At 46.0% G+C, this 26,168-nt stretch overlaps 1 protein-coding gene across 1 annotated transcript in view; it reads left to right on the top strand.

The window, feature by feature from the left end:
* SDC3 (syndecan 3) overlaps nucleotides 1–26,168 on the top strand; it is a 111,434-nt gene that overhangs the window by 69,806 nt on the left and 15,460 nt on the right. Inside the window, exons 2-3 of the mRNA XM_083627595.1 lie at nucleotides 20,606–20,732; nucleotides 21,350–21,948. Coding sequence (XP_083483721.1) covers nucleotides 20,606–20,732; nucleotides 21,350–21,948 — 726 coding nt within the window. The remainder of the gene's footprint in view (nucleotides 1–20,605; nucleotides 20,733–21,349; nucleotides 21,949–26,168) is intronic.

Below are 26,168 nucleotides of genomic sequence, written 5' to 3'. Positions count from 1 at the left end.
GTAGTGATGTATGGAAGTGGTCCCCTATTCTGTTTTAATTCCCACGCAAACCTTTCTAAGCAAGCTGAATGACTTCCAACAGTTTCCCACATGGTTTACATGCAGAAGGTTCCAGGTTCGATTTCTGACATTTCCAACTTAAAAGGATCAGGTAGCAGGCAACAGGAAATACCTTGGGCCTGAGATGCTGGAAAGTACTGCCAGACAAAGTGGACAATACTGTAGTTGAACAAATTAGTCTGATTTTGGATGACAGAGCTGGATGCTGGAAGAGAGCCTGGATGCTCCCTTTACATACAACAGCCTTCTCTAACCTGATGTCTTCCAGATGTGCTGAACTACAACTCCCATCATCATTGACAATTGGCTACGGTGGCAGGGGCTGATGGGAGTGGCAGTCAAAAACATCTGGAGTATATCAGTTTGGAGAAGACCACTATATGGTAAGAAAAGCAATGAGAAACCTAGACAGCATCTTAAAAAGCAGAGACATCACCTTGCCAATAAAGGTCCGTATAGTTAAAGCTATGGTTTTCCCAGTAGTGATGTATGGAAGTGAGAGCTGGACTATGAAGAAGGCTGATTGCTGAAGAATTGATGCTTTTGAATTATGGTGCTGGAGGAGACTCTTGAGAGTCCCATGGACTGCAAGAAGATCAAACCTATCCATTCTTAAGGAAATCAGCCCTGAGTGCTCACTGGAAAGACAGATCCTGAAGCTGAGGCTCCAATACTTTGGCCACCTCATGAGAAGAGAAGGCTCCCTGGAAAACACCCTGATGTTGGGAAAGATGGAGGGCACAAGGAGAAGAGGACTACAGAGGACAAGATGGTTAGATAGTGTTCTCGAAGCTACCAGCATGAGTTTGACCAAACTGCGGGAGGCAGTGGAACAGGAGTGTCTGGCGTGCTCTGGTCCATGGGATCACGAAGAGTCGGACAACAATAACAACATGGCTTCCAAATACTTTCAATGACAGCTCCACGTAGAGCACATTGCGCCCATCATAACTGATGGCCTCCCCTTATGCTGGGCTCACCACATGGACCCACAGACCTTCATTCAGCTTATTTAGTCTGAACATTTCTAGCTGGGCAAGTTACATTTAACAAAGCTTGTGTTGAGGCTGAATTTCTTCCTTTGCACAAGCAACCTGCTCCAGAGATGAAGCCAGCGGAGGAAACTTTCCCAAATCTGTGACCTCCTTTTTTATTGTCTTGAAAATGCCATCTCTTTGCTGTGCAGAAAAAAGAGAGGAAGAGGTGGGGGAGAGAGAGAAAAGCTGTAGATTTCCTCTTGGCAGGATTTTCTCTCATTGCAGAAAGGCTGTGTTTGCCTTGGGAGAATACTAATGGACTGTGCTTTGAAGGGAAACAGCATATGTTTAAAAGAATGGCAACTTTGTTGTCAAATGGAAAACGTTCCAATTTAAAACATGTGTGTGCATGAATGCACACTCTTACCACGCTTCAATTTTAATGAGGTGGCAGTTCCCACTGGCTGATAACACCTCCATTTATTGACAGTTGTCTTCCGGGAAGATTTTATTTTGCTCTGTTTTAGGTATGCATCTTAACGTGAGTAGCTATTGCACTCAAAGCATCCAGATTACAGCTTCAAATGATTCCATTTCTTCTCTTTATGAAGCACGGCTTGCATGCCAACTTGGGTGAGTGCAGGCTGTAGGCTCAGCCATTTGCAGGTAGGACTGGGGAGAATCCTGCAAGAAATGCTGGAAAACTGCTGCCATTAAGTGTAGACCGGGGTTTCCCAAACTTGGGTGTCCAGCCATTTCTGGACTGCAACTCCCATCATCCTTAGCGAGCAGGATCAGTCGTCAGGGATGATGGGAACTGTAGTCCAAAAAAGGCTGGAGACCCAAGCTTGGGAAACCCTGGTGTAGACCAAATATGTGATATTGGAAGAACTGTCACATGGAAGATGGAGCAAGTTTGTTTTCTGTTGCTCCAGAGGGTAAGACCCGAACCAGTGGATTCACGTTGTAAGAATAATGATTCCAACTAAACATCAGGAAGAACTTTCTGATGCTAAGAGCTTTTTAACAGTGGAACAGAGTACCTTGGAAGGTGGTAGACTTTCCATTGGATGTTTTGAAAAAGAGGTTGGATGGCCATTTTCTTAGCTGTGATCTCTTCTAACCCCACAATTCAATGGTTCTGTGAACAAGATGCACAAATGGTCTTACTCTGTATAAGGTTGTTCCCATGTAGTAAAATACCTCCAGCAATCCTATAGCCCCTGAGCCATAGCAGACACAGAATCACCCTGTCCAATGTTTGCTTATTTATTTTATTACCACATTTATACCCCACCTTTCCTCCTATGGAACCCAGGGAAGTATCAATCTTATTAGGATCAAATGGAGAGAACCTGCTCTGTGTACTATTTGTGATTGAGGCCACTGTTCATTGGAACTAGAGGCGGGGCCTTCTTGGTGGCTGCACCACTTCTATAGAACACCTTTCCTCAAGAAACCCCCTTATCCAGATGACCTCTTTCAGCTGGTGAAGACATTTTCATTCCAGCAAGTTTTTTTGCCTTAAAAGGAAGATGTCTCCTCTGAAGAATGTGCTTAAAAAATAAATCTACCTTACCTATCAAATACAATTATAAAGCCATTGTTTTTGGTTTCTAGTTTTGAGTCTTTTAAATTACAGCAGGCTGTACAAAGAGAAACATAGAGATCAGAAGGGCAGGATGAGAACTGTGATTGATTGATTTTATAAAAAGTTAGATTTGTTGTGGGAGCTTCCCAACTGCAGTTTCTGTCCCACAACAAGCATCTACTTTAAGGTGGGTTTCCCCCCATGAACACGTTGGAGAGAAAAGGTTGTAACACTCTTCCACACATGCTCCAGGGTCCCGGTTCTGACTGGGCATGTGTGCAACCTCACTCATGGTTTATTTATTTTTTAAAAAAACCAAACCAGCCATATTTAGGCATCCGTTTTTCTACATGCAATGAAAATCACATGTGGTGGGAGGCTGGTGGAGGCGGCACTGGCCCCTCTGACACATTGTTGCTTTGACCGCAATCCACATTCTTAGTTGGAAGAACGTGAGACTCTTAAGAGCCAGGGTGGTGTAGTGGTTAAGAGTAGTGGACTCGTAATCTGGTGAACTGGGTTTGCGTCTCCGCTCCTCCACATGCAGTTGCTGGGTGACCTTGGGCTAGTCACACTTCTTTGAAGTCTCTCAGCCCCACTCACCTCACAGAGTGTTTGTTGTGGGGGAGGAAGGGAAAGGAGATTGTTAGCCGCTTTGAGACTCCTTCGGGTAGTGATACCTTCAGGGATGTCCCGTGGGGGCGGGGGGGGGTAGGGCTGGCCAGTGATCCCCCCCAAAAAATCCTGTGACTTTAATTGCATGAGGTAAAAACACCTGCATACATTAAAAGATAATGTCAGATGAAATCAGGCCTTTAATGCAACGCGTAGCTTGGTTCTTTAGTCAACCATTGTGAAATTAATCCTATACTGTTGCAATCAATTATGCATAACAAATAGTGTTACAGTCCATGGTGCAATGGAAATATAAATGCATGAACAATATTCAAAGGACCAAACCATTCTTCCTGACTTTCATTCGGGAACCCCAGGGTATATAGCGCAATAATTTACATGTGCCATTTAATACTAGGCTTTAATAAATAAGTTCCACCACATACAATAACTATAAAACAAATGCCAGCTTTTCTTTTAAAAAAGGATTAGGTTAATTTAGGAGGACAGGGCGTGCCTGTTTCTAATGAACATTGTGTTGTGTTGTGCAGGCGTAAATTAGAGATCTGGTGAAGTGTAATGATATGTTGGCTGGGCTAAATTTCCCCATGCAAACCTCCACTCAGCCCTGAAGCTCACTGGGTAACTTTGGACTGGTCATTTTCTCTTTCACAGCCTAACCCAGCAACCCCCCCAGGGTTGTTGTGAGGATTTAAGGGTGGTGGTGGTGAGCCACCTTGATCATCTAGAGCTGGATAAAAATATAGTTAATCAAATAATAATTGAAGCATGCTACGGGATGCGGGTGGCACTGTGGGTTAAACCACAGAGCCTAGGACTTGCCGATCGGAAGGTCGGCGGTTTGAATCCCTGCAACGGGGTGAGCTCCCGTTGCTCAGTCCCTGCTCCTGCCAACCTAGCAGTTCGAAAGCACATCAAAGTGGAAGTAGATAAATAGGTACCACTCCAGCGGGAAGGTAAACGGCGTTTCCGTGCGCTGCTCTGGTTCACCAGAAGTGGCTTAGTCCTGCTGGCCACATGACCCGGAATCTGTACGCCGGCTCCCTCAGCTAATAAAGCAAGATGAGTGCCGCAACCCCAGAGTTGGTCACGACTGGACCTAATGGTCAGGGGTCCCTTTACCTTTACTACCTCCAAATATATACTCATGTCTGGCTGCTTGTGGAAGGTCTGTAGCTCAGAGGCTGAGCATGCTTTGCTGGGCCCAGGTTCAGTTCCTAGCATATCCAGGTATGGCTGGAAAAGGATCTTGCATGGAACATTGGAGGGTAACTGCCAGCTAATATGGACCAGGCGTGGCTTACACCTGACCTGGGGACAACATCCGGTCCTCTCTCCCATCAAATTTCTCTTTCCCCACCTCCCTGATCTTACCAGTGTTGGCGAAAAGAAAACAAAAGTTGGCACAGCACTACGGTGGGGAGCTTAAACTTCTCCATGCAGCTCAGCATTCTGATGGGGTGTGTGTGTGCAGATTGTCTCCATTGGCCATCTGAGGAGTATGGCTCTTCTGAGGAGGGGTGGTTGTTGTTTCCTGCATGTGAGAGTGTGGCGTGGTTACATTGACTGGTGGCAGGTAGTCCCCAGAGTGAATTCAGCCTTCTGGCCAGAAAAAGTTGGCCGTTTAACGTTATAGTCAACACTGAGCTAGATGGACCAGGGGTCTTTATCAGAGGTCCTCCTTGCTAGGTCCAGCAAGGGTTTACTGACCTATCAACTTGCTTTGATAGGTCGCTGCTGCTTTAAATATGAGACAGCCACTTACTATGGCTTCAAAAACTGATGCTGTTGCTTCAAAAGTGATAACTATATACGTAAAGAGCCTTGCTTGAACAGACAAATGCCTATCTAGTGCTGCATCCTTCTCTCCAACTAGATGTTTATGGGAACCCCACAAGAAGAAAGCAATGAATGTGCTTTCCAGCAACTGGCATTCAGAAGCACACGGTCTCCTCCAACCACGGAGGCAGAACAGAGCCATCATGATAGCCATATCCTGCCAGAATTCTTTAAGTTCTTACCCTCGTTGTCATATTTATACACAGCTAATTCCCCCTTATCTCATCTCCTAGTTAACTGACAGGAACTTGGAGAACCTCACTAGGAGTTTTTTGGCTGTCACTCACACCAGAGTCCTCTTCTTAAGATTGCTGCCTTCCCCTTGGCAGACATTCTCCAGCTTTCCACTGAAGTCTTCTTTCTGATCAGGTACTTGAAGACCATAACTCAGCCACAAAGATATCACAGTTGCCTGATGTCACAGTTCCAGTGACCAAATGTCAGCTGCTCTCACTCTAGCCAAAAGCTATCCTGGATAACTGCCTGTTGAGACTTCTCCTCCTGACTGGTTGTCTTTCCTCAACTTGCCTTCCCTCTTTTTTTGACCCTCATCCCCACCTAACCTCCCAGAACTACCAGCAATCGGTCCTGTGCTCACCTTTATATTCAACCCAGTTAGAATCCTTTGACGAATCAGGATCTCCCTGGAGCTCTAAACCCTCATTGGCCTGTAACTGAGTACCAGTACATTTTGAATAGAATGTCCACTGAAGGACAAATCACCATTTAGTAAGCCCTTTTGAATTCTCCTGACCCATAAAGAAAGCTAGATTTTGCTGTTAACTCCTATAACTGTAAATAACTGGCAATAGCTGGCAAGTTATTAACCAAGAGACCTCTTTTGAAACTGTAACAGCCTTATCTGGTGGTTCTTGGCAGACTACCGGATAAACCCACATGAACTGTATATTTTCTGGCTTTATCCCGAAGTAAAATACTAGCCCCCCCCCTGCTTCTTCACACAGTTAACCGTTTTCATACCAATGTTCATATCATAACAGGATTTCTAACATATCCATTTTACCTCATAAGAATCCAGTTCCTTCACAACATCACACCCTGCTCAAGTCTAGCAAATGTGGACTGATAGCTTCTCCCTGATGTTATAATCGCTAGGTTAAAAGATGTACTCGCCAGTGGCGAACTGTCAGGTGTATTTGTCGACCTTTGGCTAAATATACGGAACAGTAAAGCAATGCGACCATGTTAGTCATGCTTTGTTATAAAAAATGTCCTAATGGAAAAGCAAATTCTTTGCCTCTGCTTAGAACATTGGAGTCACTCCAGCTTGCTGGGTATTACTCATACGTACATTAAAGAAATGGATCTCCCAGTATTTCTTTGTCTGAACGCTTTGATATGTTTCACTGAAGTGTGGTGAAATCTACAGCATTGTGCTGTCGGTTCAAAGGAGCTCTTTGTCCGCCATGTTGGTGGCTTACGGTGGCGGAAGCCATCTCTTCTCTTGGACAAGGACTCCAATTGTCTGAGATGAGCACGCTCTGCCAAGAGCATCATATTGCCGGCTATGAGCAAACACATCATCCCAGAGTTCAATGCCTGCACAGTTAAGCGTTTGCCCTTGCAAGTTTTGTTTAACAGTCACGGCATAGGCTAATTTTGAGAGCAATTGGCAGCGTGAGATTGCGAGGGCTGATTTGCCCGACTTCCATCTGAAATGAATGCATGGGTGGGTACTGAATGCAATAATCAACACTATGTCGTTTCTGTCATTGCTCAGAAGTTTCTCATCAACGAGAAAGTGATGGAACGGGTTGCTAATGTGTTCAGTTCACCAGTTTACTTTCAAACATGAGCTTTCACAAAATGAGCGCTGCTGGATGAGCAAAGGGTCCATGTAGCAAGGGGAACCTGTGACCCTCCAGAAATTGTTGGATTAGAACAGGCATAGGCAAACTCCGGCACTCCAGATGTTTGGGACTACAATTCCCATCATCCCTAGCTAACAGGACCAGTGGTCAGGGATGATGGGAATTGTAGTCCCAAACATCTGGAGGGCCGGCGTTTGCCTATGCCTGGATTAGAAACACCTATTTACTGTACGAAGATGAAAGTCCCGTAGCTTTCGCCAGCCACTTTTGCCTGCCTATCACTGGCATATGGCCCTCAGAAGGTTCCTATGAGGCAATGTGGCCCTTGCCCACCTCTGCCCTAGAGAGCCACTGCCTGCCAGAACAGACAGAATACTGAGCCAGGTGCACCCTCAGGGGCTATAATGTTTGGGCATAGTTTTTTGTATGCTTTGGGCCCTAATACAGTGGTACCTCGGGTTAAGTACTTAATTCGTTCCAGAGGTCTGTTCTTAACCTGAAACTGTTCTTAACCTGAAGCACCACTTTAGCTATTGGGGCCTCCCACTGCCGCTGTGCTACCAGAGCACGATTTCTGTTCTCATCCTGAAGCAAAGTTCTTAACCTGAAGCACTATTTCTGGGTTAGCGGAGTCTGTAACCTGAAGCGTATGTAACCTGAAGCATATGTAACCCGAGGTACCACTGTAATGTTATTTACCAGAAATAAATAAAAAGGAAAGGTAAACCTTCAAAATAAAACGAATTCTACTATTTCTCTATGAATAAGTCTAAGTAGCAAAACTCTGTGTGTCTGAAAGCTGCGACTTGACTGTAAAGGGTTGGGCAGGGAGATTTTTATTTTATTTTAAAACACTCCCAGAGAACTAGATCCTTGGGGAAATGAATTGTTCGTGGCAATCTTATATTCCAACCTCGGAGCCGAGAATAAATCTCAGAGCCGGTCTGATGCAATTTGTGCCAACAGTCAGGTTGCTCATTTGTCATTCCTCATCTCACTTTAACGCCAGGGGGGCAGTGGATGACTTCTTCACATCTCCTCCCAGGAGAGAGAACAGAGCAAGTTTGGAAATAATGTGGTGTTAACAGGCATGTGACCAGCATTTTATAGGTGTGTGTGTGTGTGTGTGTGTGTGTGTGTGTGTGTGTGTATAAATCCTGATAAATTTGGGAGTGTATAAAGCCAGTTTTATCTATTTCTATCCATTGTATTATATACCAACTTAGGATTTGCCCAACTTTTTTAAAAAAAATTCAACATACCATAGGAGATCTATATTTTCCCCTAAAGCACACTCGTTGCAGACTAATTTTTACCATATGGACATTTCCCCCCCCAGCTGATTTTAATATGATTTGTACCTGAAAATACTGCAAACAGCTTGTATAGTCCACAGTTATCTGCATGTCCTGTTCCAATTAGCTGGTTCTGGGTGTCTTGTAGTGAAAGTTAGTACCTCATCAGAAAAGTGTTAAGATTAGCAGACATTTCTTTTTGTTGAATCTGTTGCCTCATGTCTGCCCCGCAGGAACAGCAGAGAAAACTGCTTTAAGCCCAGTTAGATCATTGGTCCAGCTATATATTATCTTTATTGGTCTTCTTCAAGCTGATGTTTTGAACCACAGTTCCCATCAGCCCCAGCCAGCATAGCCAGTGGTCAAGGATGAGGGGATTTGCAGTCTAAAACATATGGGTGGGGAAGGCTGGTCTGGAGCAGCAGCTTTCCAGAGTCTCAAACCAGAGTCTGTCCCAGCCTTTATCTGGAGCTGCCAGGATTTAGATGACTTGAACCAGGGAACTTTTGCATGGAAGTTTTACCACTGACTTGGCCAAGCTTCCCTCTGCCCCTTAAATGGGTTTTGCTCTCAGGGGGTCTCGAACCCTTGAACCCTTGCCCCAAGGAGGCCTCTGTGTGTGGTATTCAACCCTGCTTCAAGTTCAGCTATATGGTAAGCTTACCAGATTTTTTTCAATTAATCCAGGGACACGTTAATTAATTAATCAATTAATTACTACACGTTCAGGATATTGATTCTGCAGTAATGGCGGTGGCAGAGGGGCGGCCACCGCCTTGACCTCAACTACCACGTTTCCCCTTCCTCTGAGGCTTCTATCTCCTTTCTCCATGAGCCTGGGCAGCCCCTGAGTTGTTGGTTCTTTGGTGGTGATGGGGAAGCGGTGCGTGGTGGGTCAGGCATGGAAGGCGGAGAAGGAGGGCCGAGAGCGGCGGTGGCAGCGAGGCTCGGGCAGCGCGATGCCTCCCTTCCCATCGGAGCAGCCCTAATCCTGTTCCTACTTGCGTGCAAGCAGGAGGGGGCGGGGATCCCTCAGCTGGGAAGTGAGGCTTCACACTGCCTTTCGGAGCAGCCCCATCCCAACTCCTACTTGCATGCAAGCAGGAGGGGGCAGGGATCTCTCAGGCAGTGCGACGCCTCCCTTCCCACCGGAGCAGCCCCAATCCCATTCCTACTTGTGTGCAAGCAGGAGGGGGTGGGGATCCCTCAGCTGGAAAAGAAGGCTTCCTGTTGCCTAACTGAGAGATCCCTGCCCCCTCCTACTTGCACGCAAGCTCTGATAGGCAGTGTGAAGCCTCCCTTCACAGCTGAGAGATCCCCGCCCTGCTCCTGCTTGCATGCAAGTAGGAGTTAGGAGGCTGCTCTGATAGGCAGCATGTAGGCACCCTTCACAGCTTAGTTGCTGGGGTCAGGGAAGGTGGAGGCAGCCCAGAAGCTGCATCTTAGAGCCCCTGCACCACCATCATATGGGGACTTCCGAGCAGCTCCTGAAGCCAGCCAGAGCCAACTGCACTGGGCTGCTGAGACTGCTGCTGTTGTGTTTCCCAAGGACATTAGATGAAATCCGGAGACATTCCGGGGATGGAATGGGGACTTATTTGCAAATCTGGGGACTTATTTGCAAATCCGGGGACTCTCCCAGGAAATGGGGACGTCTGGTAACCCTACTATATGGTAGTTCCACAGAACGTGATGCTAGACCCTTCCCCTTATTCACCCCAATGATCTATCCAACATTGGATTCTTGAGGGGCCCCAGACATTGCTTAACTACAACTCCTTTCATCCCTGAGCATTGGCCATGCTGGCTGGGGCTGATGGGAGTTGGAGTCCAACAACATCTGGAAGGACCACTAGTAGCCCACCATGGTGGTAGAGCTTAAATTTTACTCTTTCTTGTTCAAAAGACAGCACCAATGCTATTGAGTGGCACTCTACTGCCTGCATGTCTCGCAGAGGTGATGTTTCTCATTGACTTGTTCTGTTCAGACCTAAGTTGCACAACTGTGCTGCCCAAATGTTAATTATTTTCATTCTATTCTAAGTTCATCCCGAGATGGTGTGAGATTCCCCTGTTCTCAGCGGAGGAGGGTGTGAGCGCCACTTGTGGCCATCATGTTACACCTATCTATTTGTGACGATATTTTTAGTAGCAGCCCTGCAGTGATCCAGAATAAGTTTGGGAGCCGGCAGTTGGTTTGCATCATTGAGCATCATCTGGTGCATCGCCAAGCTGTGTCCCGTTCCTCTAATAAAGAGCTACCTTTATACTGAGCCAGATCATTGCTCTGCTTAGAGCAGTACCATGCTCTGACTAGCACTGAATCAAACACGGCATTCTTAGCCCGGCTGTCTCAGAGCTTTCAACTGGAGAGATAATCAGGTTACCTGAAAGATCATCTCAGATATAACTGGCTGGACCTTGAGAGCGTCATTAGAGGTCCTCCCACCTAAAGAGGCAAGTGGGGGGTTGCAAAGGAGAGAACCTTTTTTGTAGTGACAAAATACCCTCCCTCACAAAGCTCAACTGGTGCCTACATTAAAATCCCTTCAAATGAATACCTTTCAATTCTCCTAAACCTTTTCCATTTTTGCCCTAGGAACAGATTATTTCTGCTGGGTTTTGAACCTTATTTTGCTACTTGTTCTGGGTCTTAGGCAGGAAATTGAACTGATTAGGAACTTTGTTGACTGGGTGGTCCAGATGTCTTTCTTGATTGGGGTGGTCAAAGAGTGTTGTAGATAAATTAATAAAATGAAATACTTAGGGTTTAAACTGCTGCGTTTGTTTATGCAAAACATGTCTTCTGTCACTAAGCTCTTACCGCTCAGGGTCCCATAGTGAAAGACATGCTTTGCATGTTAAGAGATGCCTGTGTAGGAATTAGCATGCAGCCTGCATGTAGATCATCATCCCATGCAAATTTGATAAGAGCCCTTTGCTTCTGTGGTGCAGCTTGTGGGGTAAAGGAGATTGCAGCAGTCCAGGAGGAGACCATCTCTTGTAACCACCATGGTTGAATGGAGTTGGGATCTATCAGGAGGCCGGTTCTGCCCAGTGTCAGAATCAGGCTTTTAATGTGGTGACACCTACCCTTTGGAATTCCCTCCCACTGCATATCAGATAGGTGCCTTCTCCATTGCCTTTTTGATGCCTGCTAAAGATGTTCCAGGGATGCGGGTGATGCTGTGGGTTAAATCACAGAGCCTAGGACTTGCTGATCAGAAGGTTGGTGGTTCAAATCCCCACGATGGGGTGAGCTCCCATTGCTCGGTCCCAGCTCCTGTCAACCTAGCAGTTCGAAAGCACATCAAAGTGCAAGTAGATAAATAGATAAATAGGTACCGCTCCGGCGGGAAGGTAAACGGTGTTTCAGTGCACTGCTCTGGTTCGCCAGAAGCGGCTTAGTCATGCTGGCCACATGACCTGGAAGCTGTATGCCGGCTCCCTCGGCCAATAAAGCGAGATGAGCACCACGACCCCAGAGTCGGCCACGACTGGACCTAATGGTCAGGGGTCCCTTTATCCTTTACTAAAGATGTTCCTTTTCCAACAAGCCTTCGAAAATATTTATCCCAGTTGGAATCTGTTTTGGATTTGAATTGATTTTGTCCCCATCTGCATTGTACAGTCAATGCAATATCATACCAATACAGTATCATGCCATACAATATTAAACCATCATGTCTTCCTGGGAACTGTAGTTTATTGAGGGTGCACTGAGAGTTGTGAAGGAACTCCTATTCCCCTCACAGGGCTACAATTCCCAGAGGGGTTTAACAGTTGATCTGACTTCCCAGTGAATTCTGGGAATTGTTGCTCCGAGGGGGATAGGGGGTCTTCAAACAACTCCAGATTGGCAAAGGCTGCTCCAGTAACCTGGAAATCATTTGAATGCTAAGGATGTTGTCGATTCCTTATTTTCTTAGTCAGCCAGAAACCGAGAATGAATTGCAAACGAAGGCTACTCTGTGAGTGCTTTGTGCTGTTAAAATGTCTCAAAGTGTCTGAATGTGATTGCTGTCAAAAACTAATTGTTAGGCTATATAGGCTAACTGACTTAGAGGTTTCTCCCCCTCTTAATGTTGATTTGACTCTGCCATTGCAGTTAAAAAAGCACAATCCTCCCGTGAAGCATTTATGGGTTTGCTTTCCATCAAACCAACTCAGCTTGAACTGACTTTCCTAGAGGAGCTAAGCAGAGATAGCCAAGGTCATCCTATTGGTACGTAGAAGCGGAGCTAGACATCAAAGTGTTCAAGAATATCTCTTGACTTCAAAATGATGTTCATTCTCCCTTGTCTTTCTCTGAAGTCTGAAAAGGAGATCAGAGCACAGCCATTAGGATGGAGGAATTGGTTTCTATGGTTACTGTTGTCATGTAAGTGACTATTAGGATGGTATCCCAGTGGGATTCCTCAGTCCATCTATCTGTATTTTAAAACCTGGCCTTATTGATATCCTCCCTCTCTGGATTTTCAGTGCTTTGCTACATTCGCACACTTATCCTTGCAGTGATTAGCTCCACCTCCCTCCTAGTTTGCGAGGGATAGATTGGCATCACACCCTTTTCTTCTTACAAATACACAGATAGATTTTTGGGGTGGGGTATTCATGCGAGGAGGGAAATTACAGCAGAGACAGAAGTCCAAGGAAGGACTGTGGTTCAGTAGTGGAGCATCTGCTTGCACACAGAAAGTCCCAGGTTCATTCCCCAGCATGTCCAGGTAGGGCTGGGAGAGAATCATACCTGAATCCTGCCAAGTCAGTGTAGACAGTACTCAACTAGACGGACTGATGATCTGCCTTAGTATAGGGCAGCTTCCCATGTTCACACAGCACATGGTTAAAGGTAAAGGGACCCCTGACCATTACGTCCAGTCGTGGCCGACTCTGGGGTTGCGGCGCTCATCTCGCTTTATTGGCCGAGGGAGCCGGCGTACAGGCGGGTCATGTGGCTAGCGTGACTAAGCCGCTTCTGGTGAACCAGAGCAGCGCACAGAAATGCTGTTTACCTTCCCATTGGAGCGGTACCTATTTATCTACTTGCACTTTTGTGCTTTCGAACTGCTAGGTTGGCAGGAGCTGGGACCGAGCAATGGGAGCTCACCCTGTCATGGGGATTCAAACTGCCAACCTTCTGATCGGCAAGCCCTAGGCTCTGTGGTTTAATCCACAGCTCCACCCGCGCTATGTTATTCACCTAACAATATGTAGTGATGGCCACCAACCTGGTCAGATTTAAAATAGGATCAGACTCATTCACAGAGGAGAAGGCTATTAATGACTACTAGCCATGATGGCTAGGTTCTGCCACACATGCTAGGAACTGCAAGTGAGGAGGGCACTTTTGCCCTCAGGTCTTGCTTCTGCAAGCTTCCCAGAGGCATCTGGTTGGCCACCGGGGGTGCCAACTTGACTAAAAGATTGTGGGGCCCAGGTAAGCCCCGCCCCGCATAAATCGACCACATGATGCAGTGCATACACACTATTTGAATAGGAATGCCCATCAACTTTGTGGGGGCCAGGCTCCCTCAAATATTTTATTGGGGGGCTCAGGCCCCCACAGCCCCTAGGAGTTGGCTCCTGTGTTGGCCACAGCAAGAACAGAATGCTGGGCTAGATGGACTTTGGATGTGATCTACCAGGGCTCTTATGTTCTGAATGTTTATGGTGAGGAATGGGAGACGGCTGGAGAAATGTTAAGATACCTTCGACCCAGAAATGTATTTTTTAGACTAAAAGGATTTCTCTATCTTGTTCCAAATGGAGTCTGTGGGCCATACTGGACTTCAAGCTTGCAGAAGAGTACAGGGACAGGAGTCAAAGTTTAGACTCTCAAACAGCTCTGAATGGAGCAGGGGGAGAATTGCCTGCATATCTGCATCCAAGCAGAGAGCAAGCCTAAGGCCAGGCAAGATGTGACATTTGCCACATTTGCCACCTGTCCCTGCACAGTTGAGTTTGCTTTCACAGTCAGCACAGGGGGATGCAAGTCAAACTGGGGGTGTCAAAGGGTGTAGGGTGGCTTTAATTCATGGGTACATGGCGTACATGGAGATGTCATTTAGTGGCACAAGGGGAAGGCACAAGGGTGCTTCAACAGAAGTAGTAGAGTGTGAAAAGAATCTAGGGGTCTTAGTGGATCACAAGCTTAACATGACTCAACAGCGTGATGTGGCAGCAAAAGAAGGCCATTGCTATTTTATGCTGTATCAACAGAAGCTTAGGGTCCCAATCAAGAGAAGTAGTATCACCGCTGTATTCTGCCTTGGACAGACCACACCCCGAGTGTTGTGTCCTGCTCTGGGCGCCACAGTTTAAGAAGGATGTTGACAAGCTGGAATGTGTGCAGAAGAGGGCAGCCAAGATGGTCAGGGGTCTGGAAACCAAGTCTTATGAGGAACGGTTGAAGGAGCTGGGTATGTTTAGCTTGGAAAAGAGGAGACTGAGAGCAGATATGACAGCCGTCTTCAAATATCTAAATGGATGTCATGTTGAAGATGGAGCAAGCTTGATTTCTCCTGTTCTGGATGGCAGGACTCGAACAAATGGATTCAAGCTATAAGAAAGGAGATTCTGACTAAACACCAGAAAAAACTTCCTGACAGTAAGAGCTGTTCAACAGTGGAATGGACTCCCTCGGGAGGTGGTGGACTTTTCTTCCTTGGCAGAGGTTGGATGGCCCTCTGTCCTGGATGCTTTAGCTCAGGTGTAGTCAAACTAAGGCCCAGGGGCCGGATGTGGCCCAATCGCCTTCTAAATCCGGCCCACAGACGGTCCGGGAATCAGCGTGTTTTTACATGAGTAGAATGTGTGCTTTTATTTAAAATGCATCTCTGGGGCATAGGAATTTGTTCATCCCCCCCCCCCCAAAAAAAATATAGTCCGGCCCACCACATGGTCTGAGGGACGGTGGACCAGCCCACGGCTGAAAAAGGTTGCTGACCCTTGATTTAGCTGATATTTCTGCATTGCAAGAGGTTGAACTGGATGACCCTTGGGGTTCCTTCCAACTCTACAATTCTATAATTCTATAATTCTATGTTCCAATCCAAATCCCTCTCCCCATGCCTACTATTCATCATGGAAGAAAAGCTTTCCCATGTGTCACTAAATGACATCTGCATGTACCCTAGATAAGAGGAGAAGCTGTGTGTTCCACAGACTCCAGATCTCCTCTGAAAACTACTGTCCTCCTCCCACAGATCATTTATTTTCTTCTCTGTGAGCATGCAAACAGCACATCTTCCAGTTCACTTGCTTCTAGACCATGAATATTTTAGCACAACTGTAGTCTCTGCCAATCCCACTGGCTTTCCTGGTGGGTGGCTAGGTTAGAATGTTTTGAAGGGAGTGCAATGGGCTGGACTGTTGACATTCAAGCGGTTCATTTCCTTTCTTTGTTTTCAATGGCGAACAAGCTACACCCCACAATGCTGTTAGGGTTTATGTAAGGTCAACTGAAATATCCCAAATCTAGCAATTCCTGTCTTTGCTGGCTATGATGATAAACCGAAAATGGATGCCTTTGTACTAATTAAATTGCTATTTTTTATTTTATTTTTTAGAAAGGTGAAATATTAATGAAAAAAGTGCACACTGTGGTTAGGTGGTAGAAGATCAGCCTACTCTCAACATGACCCCCTCCCCCGATTTATTTGCTGGACTACAGCTCCCATCACCCCTGATTATTGGTGATGCAGGCTAGGGCTGATGGGTGTTGGGGTCTAAAACACTTGGGAGAGCACCAGGTGAAGGAAAGGTGTTCTAAGGGATGCATACTGCTGATTTACTGTTTCTTCTGCATAGGAACATGATCTCTTTGGAAAGATGCTCTTCTGTTTGCACACTCCCCCCCTTCAATCTCTCTCTCTTTTCTTAACTACCTATGTGGACACAGTACAGTGGTTCCTTGGTTCCCAAACTTAATCCGTTCTGAAAGTCTGTTCCAAAACCAAAGTGTTCTAAAACCAAGGCATGCTTTCCCATAGAGAGTAATGCAAAATGGATTAATCCATTCCAGACTTTTAAAAACAACCCCTAAAATATCAAATTAACATGAATTTTACTAACGAGGCCATTGATCCATAAAATGAAAGCAATAATCAATGTACTGTACTGTAAAATGAATATTGTAGATGATGAAAATAAAAATATTTTTTTTTCTTATGTGCAGTTATGATAGCTATTGTTCTAAAAACCAAGGTACCACTGTAATGTGACTTGATTTTGTGTTTGACATCCTCGAGAAAGCAGAATTGTCTGCTGTCACTCTCGCCTTTGTCGCTTCTAGGCTGAACTATTGGTATGCATCGCATGTGGGGCTACCACTGAAAAATGTTCAAGGGCCTTAATTCATGCAAAATAAGATTTCCAGCCTGATAAATAGTTGTATCTGGAGCCTACTTTGTGGAACATACAATGCTAGTTTTCTTCTGTCTGTGCTGGTTACCATCATGTTTTCTGTCACAACCCAGGGATGATCGCCTATCAAGCATTGGTCCGTTTATGTGCAGAATTCTTGAAAAACTGCCTTGTTCCACACTAATCAAATTTAGCCCTGTCTGTGCTTTTGTGTGTGGAACTTGCTCACTTTTCATTTGATTGATTGTTCTCAACCACCCTTCCAGCTGGAAGAGGTCACTCCATCCCACCTTTTGTTATCTTTGTCCTTGTAATTGACAATAATGCATTTTGAATTGATTAAGAGCCTTCTCTTTCCTTCTCTCTCACACATGCTCACCTTCTCTAATACATCCCCTCCCCTCTCTCTTACACACATATGTACACACTTCTTCCCTCCTTTGCTCACCATCCTACACTCTTCCCATCTCTCTCGCACACTCACACTCACAATTCTGCCTCTGCCCCTTTTCCTTCCCTTTCCTTCCTTTTCCTTCCCATCAATTGGATTCAGAAGCATATTGCCTCCAACTGTGCATACAGACCAAAACCATTATGACATAGTAATAGTAATAGTAGTAGTAGTAGTAGTAGTAATAATAATAATAATAATAATAATAATAATAATAATAATAACTTATACCCCACACCCAGCTGGCTGGGTTTCCCCAGCCACTCTGGGTGGCTCCCAACAGAATATTAAAAACATGATAAAACACCAAACATTAAAAACTTCCCTGAACAGAGCTGCCTTCAGATGTCTTCTAAATGTCAGGTAGTTTTTTATCTCTTTGACATCTGATAGGAGGGCATTCCACAGGGCAGGCGCCACTACCGAGAAGGCCCTCTGCCTGGTTCCCTGTAACCTCACTTCTCGCAGTGAGGGAACTGCCAGAAGGCCCTCAGAGCTGGACCTCAGTATCCGGGTTGAGAATTGTGGGTGGAGACGCTCCTTCAGGTATCCTGTGCCGAGGCCGTTTAGGGCTTTAAAGGTCAGCACCAACACTTTGAATTGTGCTCAGAAACGTACTGGGAGCCAATGTAGGTCTTTCAGGACCAGTGTTATATGGTCTTGGTGGCTACTCATAGCCACTGATAGCTGTATTCTCCATGAATTTGTCCAAGCCATCTAAGTTGGTGGCCATCACTGCCTCTATCTAGTGGGAGTAAATGTTCATCATTTAACTGCACAGAGTGAAGAACTATTTCCTTTCATCTGTCCTGAATCTTTCAACATTCAGCTTCATTGCATGGCCAAGAGTTATAGTGTTAAGAGAGGGAGAAAAGCATTTCTCTCCCCACTTTCTGTATGCCACACGTGATTTTATACACGTCTACCGTGTCATCTCTCACTCACCTTTTAACTAAGCTAAAGTGTCCCAGACGCTGCAACCTTACCTCACAGGGGAGACCCTCCATCCCCTTGATCATTTTGGTTGCCCTTTTCTGAAGGAACCATTCAAGCCAAGCAGAAGCACTTGAGGGCCATGTGGATAATGGCTGGTGAGGTGTATGGCCTCAGGAGAGGCTGTGTGACCTGGCAAGTGTCCCGAGGGGCAGATAGAGAGATCCAGAGGGTTTCATTTGGCCCCCTCGCCTGAGGTTTTACCTCCTCTGCACTAGTATACCTGAAGGAGCGTCTCCACCCCCATCGTTCTGCCCGGACAATGAGGTCCAGCGCCGAGGGCCTTCTGGCGGTTCCTTCATTGCAAGAAGCAAAGCTACAGGGAACCAGGCAGAGGGCCTTCTCGGTAGCGGCACTTGCCCTGTGGAATGCCCTCCCATCAGATGTCAAAGAGATAAACAACTACCTGACATTCAGAAGACATCTTAAGGCAGCCCTGTTCAGGGAAGTTTTTAATGTATGACATATTAGTGTATTTTTGGTCTTTGTGGAAGCCGTCCAGAGTGGCTGGGGAAACCCAGCCAGATGGACAGGGAACAAATAATAAATTATTATTATTATTATTATTATTATTATTATTATTATTATTATTATTATTATTGTGCAAAGCCACCACTTTGTTGCAAATACAGTTCAAAAAATCCCAGCTGTAAAACTCAGCACCGTTCAACCAGCTGCAATTCAAAACAGCAGAAATCAATTATAAAAATCCTTCTGGAATTAAAAAAAGGAGAACACATTTTCAAGGCATGTCTACAAGCCGCCACCGTGGTTTCTTCTCTCTGCTGGTTTCTCTCCCCCCAACTTTCTGCTTCCTCGGCATAAGCTGAGCATGCTCTCCTCTGAGGAGGAAGTTGGGATCTCGTTGCCGCCATCCAGGTGGCTGACTGCTGATTTGACAATAGCGCTGACAGGACCCGGGAGGGGAACCTCGCTGCTTAAACATAGACACCTTCCCACTTCCTCACAGCTCCATGTGCTAAATGGGTGACAGCTGGACTGCCCAGGCTTCTGCTTCTTCTGCAATCTCAGCAAAGCTACAGCTGGAAGCCACATGGCTGAATTTCACAGTACAGTGTTTAAAAGGGCATTATCCCCTGTTGTACGGTAAAACCCAAGCAGTGGTTTTTGCTGAAAGATTGGTGGCCATGCTATAAGCTCGATCCAGGGTGAGGAAGGGGAGCAGAAAGCCAGAGTGCTTTGTTTGGACCCTTGGACACACTGTAGGACTTAAGATGGAGGCAGCGATGCTTCTGAATACCAGTTGCTGGAAACCACAAGAGGGGAGAGTGTTCTTGTGCTCGGGTCCTGCTTCCTGGTTTCCCATAAGCATCTGGTTGGCCATTGTGAGAACAAGATTCTGGACTAGATGGGCCATTGGCTAGATCCAACAGGGTTCTCCTTATGTTCTGAAGGCTCACTTCTATTGATGCTTGAGACATGTATTTTCAGGGCCTACCTTATTTCTGTTTAAACCATTTTTAATTGTTAATTGTTGTAACTGACCTGGACTCTGCTGATGAAGGGCAAGTAATAAATGTAATTGTTAACAACAACAGCGTTCTTAGGTACTGTTTTTCCATTGTGACATTTTTCTTCTTTCTTCAAACTCTGTGGTTTTACCTGCCTCCTGTTTTGTAATATACTAAAATGCCGTGTTAGAAACTGAGATATGAACCCTAGGAGCTAAATAGCACCTTAAACCTAGATAATGGGAGCAACAACGGAATGTCTAGGCACACTTTTTAAATAACAAGAATACAAAGCTGGAAATGAGTGAACTTCAGCTAAAATCTCATGTTCATTTTTCACATGGTCTAGTCCTTCAACCGCCCGCCCTGCTAATATTCTTAAGAAGGTCTTTTCTCCAATCTTCAGAGAGTGGTTGGAAGTGGGGAGGCAGAAAAAGGCCCTCCTTTCCTTCCACTCTGCCATTTTAATCTGAAATCTTAGGCACAGCACTGTGCCCAGAGCTCAGAAACTGCTCGTGCTAATGAAATTCCTTGTTGCAAAATGCTCCTAGAACAATGGGAGTTTCGTATGCTGCTAACATGGAGTTTGTAAACCACCAACTGTCTGTCAAGACCAGGGGGGTGGGATCTGTGGCTCTCTAGAGGTTAGAGCCCTCCAGTTCTCACCATCCTTAACCATTAATCATGCTGGCAGGGGGCTAATGGAAGTCAGGAGTCCTACAGCATCTGAAGGACAACACGTTTCCACCCTTTTGGTAAGGCATGATGGCAGTTCCCATGTATGTTTCCTCTCTTGCTAAGTGGTGGAGCTTCTGCTTTGCACACAGAAGCTCCCCGGAGTCATTCATTGGCATCTCCAGGTAGGTCTGGGAGTGAGCCCCAGCCTGAAACCATGGAGAGCCACTGCCAGTCTGTGTAGACAGTGCTTAACTAGATGGACCAATAGTCTAGCTCAATATAAGACAGCTTGCCTACGCCCCTGGGCTCCAAAATTACTGCCTCCAAAATTACTGCCTATGCTGACTCTTCTTCTCTGCACACGCTGCTGCACTGGAAAGTATTAAGTCTGTTTTTCTTGATGTTTGATCCCAGGCCCAGCACTGGCGGAATGAAAATTATGAGCGGCCCATTGACCTGGAAGGCTCTGGAGATGATGACTCCTTTGAGGATGAAGAAATTGATGAAATCGAGGAACTCTACTCAGGCTCTGGCTCAGGATGTGAGTACATATTTAAGACCCTTAAAAGGAGGGACGTCACCCTGCTGAGTGTGGCTGGATAGAAGAGATCACTCTTCCTCCTCCATTTATATTGGTGGCAGAGTTATTACGGAAAATTTGTGGGGGATTTTGGTGGTGGTGGTGGGGAGAAAAAAGCCCAGAGGTTGAATGAAATTTTTTTGGAATTCAGAAGCAGACAGCTGGTTAGCCTTCCAGAAGCAAACATGGTAAAGAACATTGAATGCATTTATTCTCCTCATCCTATTGAATGTCTGGTTCATTTATTTAAAATGCTTATAGGCTTACTTTTAAAGGCCAAAAACCCTATTAAGGTGGCTTGCAAATAAAACAGTGGTGGGAAGCCTCAAGCACAGTGTGGATAAAATTATTAATGGGGAGGACCATTATTAGCTCAGTGGTAGGACACATGCTTTGCACCCAGAAGGCCCAGGTTCAATCCTTGGCACCTCCAGGTGAAAAAGACTCCAGCCTGGATCCCTGGAGATTCAGTCAGTGTAGGAAACACTCAGCTAGATGGCTGACTTTGTAGACAGAAGCTTCCTGTGTCCCTACAGTGACTCTGAACAGTCAGATCCTAACCTTTGCTTCCCTTACAGATTTTGAGCAGGACTCTGGGATCAAGACCATTGTGCGGCTCAACACAGATGCACCCCTCACCCTACCTACAACTTCCCCCGTGTTGCCCGCCACCTCTGTGCAGCCAGTAGCCACCCCCTTTGTGCCATTCCCTGTGGAGGAAGCCACCTCTGATCCAGTAACGAGCAGCCTCTACATCCCCAGGGTGACCCAAGCACCGGCGGTCACCATCCGGAAAGCGCTTGGTACCACTGCTAGCACCGCAGCCCTTGATGCCTCTGCTACCGCTAGTACTATTGCTACCACCACCGCCACAACTGCCGCCACCACCACCACCACCTCTGCTACGATGCCCATGTCCAAGCCAACGACTGTCCTGAGAGTCCTGCCCCCCTTTATCACCATTGTAGCCACGACACAGTCGATCACACTTGAAACACCAACCACGGCCACCGAAGTTGCCAGGACGGAACTGAACACAGCTCCGCTGGTGACCACCGGTGTGACGAAGAGCAGGGCTGTGCCAAAGCCAAGCACTTCTCGGGAGCCAGACCGCAGTGAGAGGACTACCACACTGCCCCAACCCTCAAGTTCTACAGCACCTACAGAACCAGTCCAGGTATGGCTTCCTGTTCTTGTGATTTATTAACTTAAGTAGAGGGATGTCCCATGGAAGAGGGAGCAAGCTCCAAATTACAAGAAAGGGATTCCGACTGAACATCAGGAAGAACTTTCTGATGGTAAGAGATGTTTGACAGTGGAACGGACTCCCTCAGAAAGTGGTGGATTCTCCTTCCTTGAAGGTTTTTAAGCAGAGGTTGGGTAGCCCTCTATCATGGATGCTGTAGTTGATATTCCTTTGGATTAGATGACCCTCAGGATCCCTTCCAACTCTACTGTTCTATGTTTCTATGAACATAAAATACAAAATACAAACAAAGCAACAAAAATACATACACACACACACACACACACACACACACACATATATGTGTGTGTGTGTGTGTGTGTGTGTGTATATATAGTGTGTGTGTGTGTGTATATATATATAAAACACCAAAGTTACAAAACATAGGAGCAGCACAGGGATATTTTCCCAAAGAAATAGAGAACCAATAATGCAGAAAAATAAAAGCAGTAGAACACATCATGGAAGTCAAACTGCACAATTTGGTGGGGGAAGAGAGTTTTCCGAATTTATCACACGCCAAACAACACAGAAAGGTTTTGGGTCTTCCTTACGCTTAGAAGTACGTAATTTGTGAGTTATTTTCTTGACAGTAGCCAGAGTCCACATATTCTCATGCCAAAATGAGAGGCTTAAGCCCTTTGATTTATGGGCCAAAGAAGTTATTGCTGCAGTCAGCATCCACATAAGGAGTTCCTTAGATCAGAAACTTGCCGTTTGATCATCCCTCAGGTTCAAAAGGGCAAGTTGCAAGGAGGCAATAGATGGGGGCGTTTAATTTCCCCCCCTGAAACTTTGTCAAAGTGCACAAGCAGAGTAAAAATTTCCACATTAAATCATAAGAAGATCTAAAAATATACAAAAATTTAATATAAGTAACAGCAACCATTCCCCCTCCCCAAAGCCCTTAAGCAATACTCCATCCCAAAAGTCTGTTCAGCAGCCTTGGTGTTTAGCTGGAGTCAGTCAGGGCCCCACCCTCCCAGGCCAGGTGGAAAAAGGCATTCAGGGCAGGGAGCAGGGCTAAACAGCACAAGGTGCAGACAGTCTGTAATTGGTTCTTCTCATCTTATGTTTATTTAAATGTTTGAATAAAGTTAAAGGAAGTTGCAGGATGGTGGGGGCAAATGGGTTCAGGGCAGCAGTCCTGGTAAATGACTTTTCCCTCTGCATGTCATTTTCCTGACAAAAATCTCTTCCCTAAAAATGATCCTAGCCTTGTTGGGGAGGGAAGACTGGCACTGCGCACTGCCTTTTAAAATTTTAATCCGGAAGAGTTTGGGGTTGTAATATTAACCAGGAAAATGGCATGGTGTGAGGGGTTCAGCAAACACTGCACACGTGTATTAGGGCTGCCACCTGAATTGTAAACCAGTTGACTAAATTTGCAGAGAAGTATAAATAACTGTTCTTGAAAGGGGGAGAAGTACACTTCTTTGTTTTAAGAACAAGCCGGCATTGTTAATTTCAAATATCAGCTTTTGTTGCACATCAGACTTTAACCCTGGTTGATGTAAATTGTGGGAGTAAATTGATGGATTTGGGGGCGGCATAATGTTTGCGATTCTTTCCTGCCCTTTTCGTGGGGGAACAGAAGCGCACATGTGCAGAAGGGATGGGGGAGTAGCGATGCCCAATGATGTTCATTGTTGTGTCACACCACGCCCACTGGTGTGAATGAAACTGAGTGTGTCATGCCCGTATGCTAGTCAAAAAGCCACAGTTCCATAGCTCAACAGGTCCTGCATTCTGTAAAGAACATTAGAAAACAGCCAGAAGCCCTAGCATTATAATCAGGAAAACTAATGTAACATTCCTCCTGTTTGAACACATCCTTAGTCATGCTCATTCATTTCAGTGGGTCTAGCATTGGATACAACCCAAGGTTCTTTTCTGAAGGGTTGTGGATGATGCTGTTTTCCCTACCTTCCACTGAGAGCACAGCACCTTTTTATTCCAGTTGATTTGGTTTCTTAACACCTTCTCTGTGCCCTCTACACTCTTGAGGGCCAAGTTTGAGGCTCGACCGTGAAGATAAAAATAGCAGTGGGAGAATGGCAGAGTAAGTGCTTAGGTTAATTTGATTTTTTTAAAAATACAGACATATAGTGTGAGATCTGCTGTCACCATCAAATAGTTTTTAATTAATCCAACCAAAAATTTATTTAGGTGGGGAATTTGTATTGGGCACCAAGGAGGCTTCCAGCAGAAATCAAAAGCAGTACTGGTGGAACACAAGCCAATTTAGTTAGATCCCAAAAAACAACAACAGCTCCAGCATTAGAAACCAACCAACCGGTCAACCCCAAAACAACAGATCCCAGTAAAATGGTGCTGAAGCTTGAAAAGAATAAAACCTTTGTCACCTGGAATCTTGAAGCTGGTGCTAGATAAGGATGTCTGGTGAGGAAATTCGAAAATGGAGGGTGACACAATTGAAAAGGCTGATCCTATGCCTAGATGGAAGTGCACAGATCAGAGAATCCAATAAGTGATTCCTAGGAACAGAAAGGGATGCGGGTGGCACTGTGGGTTAAACCACAGAGCCTAGGACTTGCCAATCAGAAGGTTGGCGGTTCGAATCCCTCCGATGGGGTGAGCTCCCATTTCTCGGTCCCTGCTCCTGCCAACCTAGCAGTTTGAAAGCACCTCAAAGTGCAAGTAGATAAATAGGTACCGCTCCGGCGGGAAGGTAAACGGCATTTCCGTGCGCTGCTCTGGTTCGCCAGAAGCGACTTAGTCATGCTGGTCACATGACCTGGAAGCTGTCTGTGGACAAACGCCGGCTGCCTCGGCCAATAAAGCGAGAGGGGTCCCTTTACCTTTAGGAACAGAAAGAGGGCCAGCCCAATACATTTTCCTCTCTGAAGCAAAGGACAGGAGAAGAAAACAAGAGCTTGCCAGATCAGGTCTGTGACTAATCCAGCTTCCTGTTCTCACAATGGCCAACAAGATGCCTATGGGAAGCCAGCAAGGAGGAACTGAGTTCAACACCACTTGCCTCACCTGCAATTCGCAGCAAGTGGTATTCAGAGGTATACTGCCTCCAACCATGGATCAGAATATAGACATCACAACTGGTAGCCTTATCCTTCATGATTTCCACTAATACCCTTTTAAAGTGGCCATCTTGTGGGAGTGAATTCTATAGCTGACCTACAAAGGACTTCCTTTTGCTTGTCGCGAATCTTCCGTCATTCATTTCTTTGGATGACCACGAGTTTAGATTTGTAACCTGCTCTGGGGCCTGGTAGTGAAGGGCAGTTAATACTAATAACAGATCCAGTTTTGCCAAACTTTTTTTGACCCACAGGCAGATTTGCAAGTTGGAGAAACTTATAGGTGCCACACGCCCACTGCAACCAAGCAAACGCTGCTCCCTATTCTATGAGTGGCAATAGAATGCCTCTCTTAAGCCTTATTTCACCGGGGAAAATAAACCTCGTGGGCATCAGGGAAGGTTGCTTTGGCCACATCTGCACTCACAGGCACCATGCTGGTGTGTGTCCTGCTTCTAATATGTAAGGGATGCGGGTGGTGCTGGGGTCTAAGCCACTGAGCCTCTTGGGCTTGCTGATCAGAAGGTCAGTGGTTCAAATCCCCACGATGGATTAAGCTCCCGTTGCTCTGTCCCAGCTCCCACCAACCTAGCAGTTGGAAAGCACACCAGTGCAAGTAGATAAAAAGGTACCACTGTGGCGGGAAGGTAAATGGCGTTTCCATGTGCTCTAGTTTGCGTCACGGTGTCCTGTTGCGCCAGAAGCGGTTTAGTCCTGCTGGCCACGTGACCCAGAAAGCTGTCTATGGACAAACACCAGCTCCCTTGGCCTGAAAGCGAGATGAGCACCGCAACCCCATAGTCGCCTTTGACTAGACTTAACCGTCTAGGGGTCCTTCACCTTCACCTTTACCTCAATAGTAATGTGTATTACTCGACTTGTTTGTGGTAAGCCAGCTCTGCTGTGTTTGGGGACCTCCTTCTTATTCTACTTCTTTTCAGGCAGTCAGGCTGGACTTCTTCCCCAAAGTCATGCCACCAGTTGGCTGCTGGGCTGCAGCTGTGATTCCAGCATTGTGACTGTAACATTTAGAGGAGGGCGGGAGGGGAGAAATCACCCTGATCTATGGCTAGAGGGCTGTGACTCAGGAGT

This window comes from Podarcis filfolensis (genome assembly GCF_964270895.1).
Source record: "Podarcis filfolensis genome assembly, chromosome: 8".
In the NCBI taxonomy this organism is placed as follows: domain Eukaryota; kingdom Metazoa; phylum Chordata; class Lepidosauria; order Squamata; family Lacertidae; genus Podarcis; species Podarcis filfolensis.
This window is presented reverse-complemented; position numbering and strand designations above follow the sequence as displayed.